The sequence below is a fragment of the Pistacia vera genome, unplaced genomic scaffold, assembly GCF_008641045.1.
Source record: "Pistacia vera cultivar Batoury unplaced genomic scaffold, PisVer_v2 Contig6, whole genome shotgun sequence".
Taxonomy (NCBI): Eukaryota; Viridiplantae; Streptophyta; class Magnoliopsida; order Sapindales; family Anacardiaceae; genus Pistacia; species Pistacia vera.
Window position 1 is genome coordinate 148,573 of NW_022196445.1, and position 11,722 is coordinate 160,294.

General features: G+C 35.8%; 2 protein-coding genes across 4 annotated transcripts; one reads left to right on the forward strand and one right to left on the reverse strand.

The window, feature by feature from the left end:
* Window positions 1-616: 616 nt before the first annotated feature.
* Window positions 617-5,917, reverse strand: LOC116110271 (protein IQ-DOMAIN 31-like). 3 transcript variants are annotated; one of them, XM_031396490.1, is made up of 9 exons: window positions 5,807-5,917; window positions 5,633-5,672; window positions 5,508-5,557; window positions 4,582-4,712; window positions 3,541-3,837; window positions 3,140-3,343; window positions 2,392-2,472; window positions 1,023-2,064; window positions 617-852 (listed from the first exon to the last, which is right to left on the reverse strand). In XM_031396490.1, exons 4-9 carry the CDS (start codon window positions 4,663-4,665, stop codon window positions 824-826), a joined length of 1,737 nt encoding a protein of 578 aa, XP_031252350.1. In that variant the 5' UTR covers window positions 4,666-4,712; window positions 5,508-5,557; window positions 5,633-5,672; window positions 5,807-5,917; the 3' UTR covers window positions 617-823. The 3 variants fall into 3 exon arrangements, with proteins under 3 accessions (XP_031252350.1, XP_031252351.1, XP_031252352.1); XM_031396491.1 differs by having other exon boundaries at window positions 5,633-5,677; XM_031396492.1 differs by lacking the exon at window positions 5,633-5,672 and having other exon boundaries at window positions 5,807-5,916.
* Window positions 5,918-8,778: 2,861 nt separating this feature from the next.
* On the forward strand, window positions 8,779-10,594 carry LOC116110267. Its single transcript, XM_031396483.1, has 4 exons — window positions 8,779-8,923; window positions 9,010-9,115; window positions 9,529-9,886; window positions 10,076-10,594. Exons 1-4 carry the CDS (start codon window positions 8,884-8,886, stop codon window positions 10,586-10,588), a joined length of 1,017 nt encoding a protein of 338 aa, XP_031252343.1. The 5' UTR covers window positions 8,779-8,883; the 3' UTR covers window positions 10,589-10,594.
* The last annotated feature ends 1,128 nt before the right edge of the window (window positions 10,595-11,722 follow it).

The window sequence follows — 11,722 nt, forward strand, 5'->3', positions numbered from 1 at the left end:
AGTGAAGAAGAATAGAAGATAAAAATGGAAAATGCAATTTGGTTTTTTATTCAAATGAAATAGAGAATGAAACAGTGCTGCAAATTAGTTTACGAATTAGGAAGATGAATTTTTTAATATCAAATACCCAAAAATAGCAAACAATTTTAAGCCACGGGCCAGTCGGACCAACGGTTTTATACTGTTCCACCAGTCCATTGCTAGTCTAAAGCGAGTTTAATGACATTCTCGATTTTTATGTTAACCCGGACCGGAGTAAAGACCGATTCCCGATCAAACCGATTGGACTGAACAATCCGGTCCGGTCCGGGTTGTAAAACAGAGGTTTAAGGTCGACTGAGTGTAAATATAAGGTGTTGAAACTATATATGTACTTGGACTTTCATCTTTATTACATAGAGGTTTTTGAGGAATATCATTGTATTGGTGCTAATATTTACAAGCTATCAATAAAATTAGGATAAACTAATATGAATAAATTCAGCTCTGCCAAAGGGGAAAACAAGAACAAATGTGAAATTGGAAGTGGAAGTAGTATATTATCACACTATGAACAACCAAATACCAAGTCAACCAACCACAGTTCATGAATTGATGTATAGTTGCAAGCAGGAAATAACTTCAAAACCTATGATGTACAAAAATCAAAAACACCCCAAATCACAATTTTTTTTAAGTCTCTCTCGGCCACCACACACACCTCCAGTTATAGACTCAATCTCACTTTTACAGTATAATCGTACACGACAGATAATTAATGAAAAACTGCAGGTCAATTGTAGCCCCTTACACTAAATCCTGGAAATCAGATTTTTCCAGAAACTCACCTTTTCCACTCCTGGCTTACTTTTGCTGCAAAACCCAACCACCAAGGAGTATGATTAGTAAAATCTTGAAAAAAAAAAAAAAAAAGGGAAAGAGAATAGTCTTGAGATTATAATGGAAACAAATATATGCAGGTTTCAAGCCAATCCTTGACCAAAAAACCACCAGTAATTCTACTGAACGCTAAAATTTCATACCATTTCCATCTTTCGATGATGAGTGATTTTTGTCGCCTTTATGACCACCTTTGCTGCCAGCATTAACAGGTCTCTGCGTCCTTGGTGACTGTGAGCTGATTTTGCTATTAGTTGAAGATGGCAGTGATTGCCGTCGAGTGGCACTAATTCTGTCAGCTCCATCTTGGCCAGACCTAGGGGAGCCTTGTAGTCTCAGCTTTGCCTTTGCAGATTCAGTTGCCGCCATATAGCTTGGCAGTGTTGGACTGTTTTGCAACCCATTCTCGGCACGTTCTTGCTTTGCCGGAGTAGAAGCTTTCCTGCTTGGTTTGTGATTCTCATTGTTTACCAAATCATCCTTTAAATTAAGCTCACCATTTGGTACAGGAATAATCTCATCTTTTCCACCATTGTCTATCAAAGGCTTTGACTCAACCACAATTTGATCACCAGAAGGTAAATCAGATGTCTCCTTCATTTCAACTGGTTCTGGAGTAGATTCTACATCAGGTAGTTTGGATGGTGTCAAAGGCGTCTCTTTCTTCATCTTCTCACCTGAAGAACCCATGCTCTGTTCTAAAATTTCATGACTTAAAGTACCTGATACCTTTTCCATACTTACCTTTGGCTTCTCAAATTCAAACTCTGACTGCACAGAAACAGAAGTCTCCACAACAGGGCTATGAACCTTTCTCAAGCTACGCTTAACCTTTTCAAGTTCATTTTGTGGATTTTCATGCACTGGATCTGCTTGATGACTTGTAACTTTCTTCAGACTACGTTTGGATTTCTCAAATTCAGGGGTTGACTGCAATGAGATATTCTCAGCGTTTGTAGCAGGAACCCTTCGGACACTTCGTTTTGGTCGGCCTGTTTCAGCATCAATGGTTTGAGAATTAACCTGCTTCTTCTGAGTTTTTGACCCTGATGCTTTCTTTGGTTGGGGAGCTGGTTTCCAGAACTGAGATGCTGACCAGCGTTTTAACCAGTTTGAGACTGAATTTGGCTCCTCAGGCTCATATTGGAGGCGCAAAGGCATCACGGTAGGTGATGGAGCGAGCAGCTAAATCAACAAATTCAGCAATCATTTTTCCAGTATAAAAAAATGAACGTGGGTGAAGATTAAATAAAAAATAGCAAATAAATCCCCTGAATAGCTAACACTGGAGTATTAGTGATCACCAATACAGTGGATGCGGAATTCAAACTAGAAGTTAGTTTTTCTTTATTTAGTTTAAAAAGACCTACTTGCACATCAATATGCTGGAGGCACCCATTTAGGTCGCCTTAAATGATACGGCACAAAGACATGGTAACCCAAACTATTGCTTATTCGAAATAAATAAATATTATAGCAACACAGAGAGGTATGACATGACTATAAGCATACCTTAGAGACAAAAGCATTTGTTGAAAGCTTTCTCATTCGTATAGACAAATTAACTCCAACAGACTTCACAGGCTTGCCTTCCTGATGGATAAAACATAAAAAAGAAAAAGACAATAAATAATTAGAGATAAACCAGGGCATGTAGAAATTCAGGAAGTTTAATAATGTCTTGAATCTGTATACGTGAGATGTCTTCCAAATGTACACTACCAATACTTTTTGAGATTGGAAATGGCATCATAATAGAGGAAATCTAGAAGTTAACTACCCTAAAAAGATCAGAAAATTACACCATATCTCAAAGTAGTATATGTACCCAAGGTCCCAAACTCATGGTATCTTAAAACATTATGTCCAGCATAGGGTGACTCTTGAAGAGAAGATTCACAACCAAATAATGAACAGGTTCAATCATAGACATTTGTGGGGCAGACATTAGGTACTGAGATGATACTGAAACACTGGACTTTGGGTGACGTTGATCAATGGTCTTATAAACCAATTACAATGATTGCAGCAAGTCTATTTGTATAAACCATCTAACTGTGGGCTCCCACTATCCTGAATGTGCTGCAACCCCAACCACATTGCAAAAGAATAATAATAAAAGAGCAATTACACAATACAAATCAATTAAACTCAGACAAATATGTATTTAATTGATTAAATGAATCTCTTCATCAAGTTAAATAAGAGAAGATGAACTATGATTAAAAGTTTCCAATTTACTGTGGACTTAAGAAATTACCAAAAGCTTCACTAGATTGCACTTTCTGTTCACTTCAAGTCCACTATCGGAATGCCTAACCTTTCTGCCACGAGCAAGTGCCTGTAACTTCACAATCCCTAGCATAGAGCACAAAGTAGCAACTGCTTGTCTCCTAACCAGGTGTCCCCGAATGAGAGCCTGCAACCTTATTATGCCTTTGAGAGCCCGAAATGCTCGGCGGGCCTTCATAGCATAAGCTTATGTTAGTATAGACATAATATCAAAAACATAATTATGTCCATAAAACAAAATCTAACATACTTAATAAGATCAAAGCTATACATTGTCAAGAGTCTATTCAGTGTACAAAGACAGAAAATCAAAGCCAGTTTGTGAGAGTGTACTAGCCCCTGAATACATTCACAAAGTAAGAAGATTACCAAATAACCCCTGAAAGCAGCCTGCGTCTTTGTTGCAGCTTGCTCTAGCCTGATTTTCTCAGGATCATATGGTTCATCTTGTGGTGTGAAATCTTGTGAATCTGCAGCTTGACTCCCAGGCAACGATATTGCCCCATCATGTGGCATATCTGCAGCTTCCTTGTTTTCCAAAACTAAATTCCTTTCATTTTGATGAGTGGTATATGTGGTTGGATGAGAAGCCAAAGGAAGATTCAAATTATCATCAGTGTCTGTTGCCTTGACAGAAACCAAAACCTCTTTTTCATTCGCAACTTTCTGTTAGAAATAAATAAATAAACCCATATTACCAAAGTTAATGATAATGATAACGATAACATATGTATCTAAAATATAAACTTGTCTAATTCAAGCAAGTGCTTCAAAGCAGATGACTAATACTGACCATATGATAAATGTGTTTGAGTTGGGCCTAACTCCTCACCCAATAGGCCTTATTGAATAGGAGGATTGTCCACTCTTATAAACCCATTGGCTTGAGTGTGTCTAATCGATATGGGATCTCCAACAAAATGAAAACGTACTAAATTTGCTAGTATGAGCACATGCAGCAATTTCCTAGTGATGAAGGTGTGGCCACAAAAATTAAGTGTGTTCTAAATTACCCAAAAGCAATTATGTAATTTAAGCTATAACTAATTCCTAGCATCCTAAAACCATAGGTAAATGAATCTTGTATAGCTGGTTTTAGGTACATCTAAGTAATGATTTTAGGACTCAGGCAACATCAACTTCATACCATCAAAGCATAATACAGTGATGTTAGGACCAATATAATAGCTGACCTTATTCAAGCTGCAATCTACTGTGAAAATTTAACTGTCTAGTTTTATTCCAAAAAAGTACCATACCAATAGTCTGGTGGAAGTTTAAAATTATGAAGACTAGAGCGAAAATACTCATGTCACAAGTAATAATCTTTAAATAGAAACTCGTTGTTGCATTAATAATTTAAAATGCTGTTTTAGAAAGTTTCAAGCATATTTGCAGCTTCATATTTACCTCCCTTCCTTTTGAAGTATGAGATTTAGAAGATCTCTTGCCAAAAAGTATAGTCTTGATCCATTTTCCAGGTGATTTTCCCATAGCTGGAAGACAAGAACTTTTAGTAGCTCAAACTTCAATCCCACTTCCTGCATCATTCAAGGTATGTTAGCTTGTCCATCCATCAATGTAATTCTAAGAAATCATGTACAACCAAAACGGTATCATGCAATACAGGAAACAGAAATCCATCAGAAGTATTTGAACCATGTATGAATACAACATTTACTCTTTTCAGTTGTTCTTCCTAAACTCAAAGGGGCATGTGGAAGTAATTTTGGTTCATGTTGTTTTTTTATCAAAGATCATCTCTCAGTATAAATGTCAGAAACTACTGGCTCCAATACTACATTTTCAGTAAAGTAATTCAAATTCAACATTACTAATGAGATAAATTTTGGGTAAGGAAGCCAAGTTCAATTACTACAAGTTGCAAACCTTCTTGCAATGCCAACAACACAAAAGTTTGATACTTATTTGGTCCATATACTTCTATGCGTATAATAATGCACTATTTCTGGTTATTACTAACAATCTAACAGTACAGTGCACTACTAATCATTACAATTAAATTTTAAAATATAAATGCAATACAGTGTATTTTATCTTAATTTTGACTAAAATTATTAATTATTACATGTTATAAACAGTTTAAGTAAAGTAAGTCAAAATCTCAATTCCAATATTTTACAGCTAATGCTTTGAAAAATTAATCTATGTTTTAAAGTGGCGGCAACATGATTGCAGTGAAGCAACGTTAGATTTGAAAAAGAAATTAAGTAAAACACAGTGATCTAGTTTATTCAAGACCATAATATTCAAAGATAACGAACAAGCAATCAAAGAGAAAGCAAAATCTGAGAATTCAAGCACAAATTACTTACTTTAGAAAGCTTAACTTCGTGATCTGCCACGGAGAAAGAACCACAAAATGCTACACGAGAACAAAAGCAAAATAATCACTAAATTAACACGTATAAGCTGGATTTGCACTAGATCTGAAAGTTACCAGACAAATGTGGCTCTTCCAACTTTCAAATCTACCATTCCTGTGCTAAAAAATAAAACCCCCAGAAAAGCATACTCAGATATTTTTCGAAAAGATAAATAAATAAATAAATTAGTTCAGGCGTGAGAAGAAGAGAATGAAAAAAGATTTATAGAAAAATAAAAGGAAATGTACCATGAGTGTGCGAATCACTGAGCTTGGGAATCAAGGAAATAAGAAATAAAGCTTCATCGATTTTTTTCTGCTTTGCTTTGCTTGCTCTGTGTTCTGTGCACTGATAGTGCAAAAAATGACTGAATTTGAAAAATTTAGATAAAATAAACAGTTGTGTTATGCTAGAAGTGATTCCATTATAAGAGACGCCACTTATAAGTTATAGCCGTGTGATAATTGGTCAATGAAGTTTTGACCTTTGGATTAAAAGGTTCTATCATGAGGTCGAGTGCATGGAATAATAGCTGTGTTTTAAAGAGGTGGTGTTGGGTGTCCCAATGGCAGTTACTTTGTGTACAAGTGTCCAGTTTCTTTATTTTAAGCAGAAGCATTGTTGAATTACTCTTGTGTCCTCTTACCAGAAACCAGAAGGAGAGTTGCGAGTGAGAGTGTGTGAGAAATTTAGCGGCTGATTTGTGGCGGTAGAGTCACGGACATGGGTATCAGGAGCGCGTGGAAATAAAGGATAGTATTGGAAAGTGGGAGAGGTTGTCAGATGGTGCATGAGTGACACGCTGGAATTACTGGTGCCGTGACCGTGAGACAAAAGAAGAGTAAAATTGTAAAAAGACTGCTGTCAAACTGCCACACGGCCACGAGTCTGTGAACCCAGTCATCATGACTCCTGTAGTATCAACGAATATCAAAGCTGCAACTGCAAAAGCTAATTAAGAAAGTTTTGTACGTTATTAAATTAGCATATAATTTCTCATCATTATTATTATTATTTTTTACCGATGGTGTTCGGACAACCTATTCCGAGTCAATTAATCCTCGAACCTCTTCGAGTTAACAGTCAAATAAATCTTTTTAATGATTGAATAGTTACTCTTATTAACAACTTAAATAAATTAAATTTAAGATTTTTTAAATAATATATCTAAAAGATTTAATTGATTGTTGAACTATTTATGATGGTTTTCTCATTATTGTTTATTTCATTATAATTTAACAAATATGAAATTAAACTAAATGATAATATACAAAGCTAAACCAACCAATCCTTTAAGTGGTCCAATTGTTCAATAAAGATTTTTCGTTGACCACTGAAATTTTTATCCAATCGATAATTTTAAAATTTCGATAGATTAGTTGAAGTTTACGTTAGTTGGTCTGATACCCAATCATACAAAAAATAAAAAAAAAATCTTAGAGGGGATTGGTTTGGCCGCTAACCGTTTTGGAATTAAGCATGATGGATGGGAAATCCCACCAAACATTTCATTGATGCTTTGGAGAGTGTTAGAGATAAATAAGATAAATTCCAAGACATTGACACTTAATAAAGTTTTAAAAATGAAGTTACTTCACACCTACCCATTACTTTATTTTCAAACAAACACATTTTGTGTATAAGGAAACAAATATGTAAACATCACCATACCATGCCATTTAATATAACATCAAACAGTCAACTAATAATTTCTTTCCTTTTCTATTAATATATGTATATGCTTTTTATTTATTTACCAAATCATTCTGTTATCATTTATTTTAACACCTTAAACTTGACAACATGGAAATTTTTATTTATTTATTTTAAATACCTCTAGGGTTAAGTTATTAACTCATCCTCAAATTAAAAGTAACCAAATGAGTGTCTTATATTCCACTCACTATTATACCTTCCAAATAATCACATCAAATCCTCATCAAGAAAAGACAATCCCGAGACACTTTTTCTTTGCATTTCATTTTTAATTAATCATGCTTTAAAGTTGTCCATTTGTACCAGAATAATTATGGGTTGTTTGTTTTATTATTTCAAACCTTATTCCCTATCCTATTTCCAAAATATCTGTTTATTTAATTATTTGAGAAATATTATTCTATTTTTTTAATTATTTTTAGACCTCTTAAGTTTATTAACTTAATTAAACACCCCCAGAAAAAAAGTTTAAAAATTAACAAAAACAACCTCATCTATCCATAGTTGCCAGATTTCGGCAACCGCCATCGATGGTGGCCGGAATCTATCACAACGGCCTTAAAATGATCGGAACTGGTTGTTTATTCACCGATCTGGCCAACAGCCAGATCTGACATTTTGCGGCTGTCGGTGGCCAGACCTAAAAAGGCCAGATCGACACACCGCCGGCCAGATCCGACTGGTTTGAGTCGTAACGACAGATTCTGACCAGATTCTGGCGGTGGTGGCCAGAATCTGGCACTGTGGTTGGTGGGAGTGTTTTTGTTATTTTACAAAATTTTTATATATTGGGGTATTTAGTTAAATTAGCAAACCTAGGGGGTTTTTTTGTTAATTTTTAAATTTTACCTCGTAATACTCACCCTATTCAACTACCCAATATTATTCCTAAAATCCTATCCAAAATAACAAAACAAACGTACCCTATGAGATTTATTCTTCACTATTTACATGTTCCAAGAGAATTATTTTAGGATGGAGCCCAAACTGCTCGGCCGTATGGGCCTTAGAACCCATCACGTGGGGGCCCAAGGGCTAGTGAAGCACGTGTTTGGTCCACTCAAGCAAGTAGACAAAGACGAATTCCATGAGAAATACAGTCCCATCTTAACCGTAAAGCAGTTTCAACGGCTCAAGATTTGAAATTCAAAATTTAAATCAGCGAGCGTTTACAGGTCATTAAGTAGGTCCCACTCAGCGCCCAGCCGTTCAAAAGTTCGCCTCAATCATCATCCAGACCCGTTTGTTTATTCCACCCGTTTGGAGGACCAAGTCCGACATCTCAAAACCATAGAAAACAATTCACAAACCAATGAAATTATTACACGTCAACAGAAACCATGAACCTAACTTAGAGGAACACAAATATGAAACGTGTCAACTAAATGAAGCGAGTAAAACAATTCAGTACGGGAAGGGAAGTGGTGAGAATATGTTTTGAGTTTGACAAAGATGAGGTGGTTCCTAAATTTTCCCGCCCAATGGACAAACGGCAAAAGAACAGCTTCTCTCTCCTTTTATAAATTCCAGTCTGTTATCAGTTCTGCCATAGTCATCAAAACGGTCACAAGTTTCACGAGAAATTCTGAAATTAAAGTATATTGAAATCATGGCCGAAACCTTGAGAGAAGAACTTACCGTTGTTAGTGGTAAGAATCTTTATATATTAGATATAATTTTCTAGGTATTTATTTTAATTTTCTTCATGAAATTTTATGTTATTGAAATGTTACAGTGAATACAACGAAGTCGAAGCTGAGGTATCCGCTCCGATCGGCGGCCAAATCGAAGGAGGAGAAGGCGCCAGTGGTTGAATCTTCGAATTCTTCTGTCACCAGGAGGTTTATTTCATTTACTTCCTAGTTTCTTTTGGTTTGTTTAGATGCAGATATTATTATGGAGACGAAATATATAGTTGAGTATTGTTTTATAACGAATTTAACAAAGTTGGCTTAGAAAAATAGTTGGGCAGCTTGTATGTGATTTTTACATGTTTTCAGAGAAATTATAGTGTTATTTTCTGGGAATTTAATTATCCTCTGAAATTCTTTGTCAATAGTAAACTTTGGTGATCAAAATTGTAAGAAGATTGACCATTCTTTTGCTTCAACTGAAATGATAACCGAGTTTTGAATAAATCTTAGATTCTTATATCTGATTTAAAACCTAAAATTTGGTATCGTAATACTCTTCGGCCAGAATTTTACTATTCATTGCTAACTTTGAATCTGTATTGAACTTAATGTTTTTTCAGGGGAAGAACTGCATCAACCATAAGTAAAAGTGTGAGTGTTCTTGATCTGTCTGGCAAAGAAAAGTCTGCTAAGCCACCTAGAAGGCTTTCTATTCCTGCCAAGTCGACAGTGGGTTCAGTTCCAAAATCAGTTGGCAACATCACTCCAATTTCCGAAACTAGAACTAAGAGATCGGTTAATACTCAGGGGAGAAGCGAAACACCTCTATCTGATGTTTCCAGAGCATCAAGCAGAAAGAAGTTTAGTCTTCTGTCATCAGCGTCATATTGGCTTAGACAGATTAAGCAATCTGAATCTGAGGCTAGGCACTCAATTTCACTTGGGTTTTTCAAACTTGCCTTGGAAGCTGGATGTGAGGTATGCCAATTTAGATGTATAATTTGTTGTCTAAATCATGAGGTTTAGTTGGATTATTGCCGATATCTTTCTTGCACACAATAGTTTCAATTAGTTGCTTTTGCATGTTGTTAGTAAATGAAAAGTTAGGCTAACAAAGTTTTATGTAAGAGATGATTTTCACCATTTGTTTTTCATCCCTTCTAATAGCCTCTTCAGCGAATGCGGGATGAACTCAAATCATATGCTCGTCGTCATAACCTTGGTGAACTTGAAGAACTTGTTAAAGAATTATTTGAGAGCTATAATATAACAGGAACTTCAGAGCAATTGCAAGTCTCTGAAACCTTTTCTCAGGTGCCCGAAGAGGGAAGTCGGTCATCTGATGATGAGGTTCTCAGCTCTTCTTCTACAATCGGAAATAGGAAACTAAAACCGAAGTCCTTGAATAATGATACTGCTCAAGTTTCCTCGGTCACTGTATCAGCCAAGAAGGAGGCTACCACAAAGAACTATCCTTCAACCAGGACCAGGGCATCTTTGAGTAGGAATTCTGCTAATACAAGATCAGTTCCAGAGACAGGAAATGGTAAGATACAGAAGAAGCCGCAGAAGCCAACTAAACCAGAGACCAATAAAGGGAAGGACAGTATTAAACAAGGAAAGAAATCTACTGGGGAAGAAGGCAAGTATACAATGTTATTTCCTGTACAGTATTTGTAATTACTTTGAGGGTGACCTAACATTTTGAAGATATAATTTTTATTTACAGGTCCAGTTAGTCCTTCACTTTCAGGGGACAAAGTTGAAGAGAACAAAGAAAACATGGTAAGCACTGAGCTTCCACGAGTTAACTTGTTATGTTTTGATATTTACTTGCTAGATTTTGATAATTTTCGTCACTGTGTCTAGTGCAGGATTCGACGCCAGTGGAAGATATCTGTCTCTGAGTGAGTGATATCGGCAGACCTTTTAATCCAGAAACGCCGGATCATATCATTGCATACAATTTTAGAGTTTCTTCAGTGTTTGGTTGCCGGTGTTTTCTATTGTATAGGGAGTGTTAAAGGTTGTGGTGTGAAGAAATTGAAAATTTTATTTATTTGTGTTTGGATGATTAAACTGACATTGTGTCTAGTATTATGGAGTAAAATTGTTTTTGAATTTTTTAAACTTTGTTTGTATTGTGAAGGATAAATTTTGATTTTGATATCTGATTTTAATTTGAATTTGTTGAATAGGCTATTCTTAAGAACATATATCTCCGCCAGACGTACCATGCACTCAAAATAAAGTACATTAAAACTTGAATGACATGTAGCTGAGAAGGCATTCTAGCTTTTAGACAATTGTAGTTTGGTATAAAAAGGTGTTATCGAGCTAAGCCAAGCCGAGTTTTGGTGAGCTGGAGCTCGGCTCAGCTTGAATAGGAAGAGCTCAAGCTTGAGATCGATAGAAAAAACAGGGTTTGAGCTTGAGCTCGATAGAAAAAATGGGGCTTCAGCTTAGATCAAAACAAGTTTACCAACGCCTATTACGAAGCGCCTAAGTGAGATTACTTAGCGTGTATATCAATTTCAATGCTTAGTTGGCATTTAACTAAGTAGAGCCGAAACGACCTATAATCAACGTCAACAATTCACTTTCCATAAAACAATACCGAACAAAATTAGCAAATACTTGTGCCTCTAAGATCTTTCTCTGGTGATAGGTCTTTATTGGAGAAAAAGGGAGAAGAAAAACGAAAGGTGAAGAAGGAAAAGAAGAGGAGTATGTAAGTCGACTTGAAGGGGGAGAGAAAGTGAAGAAGAAGAAAAGAGAAGTGAATTGGAGGATGAAGTTAGGGTGTCTCGAATT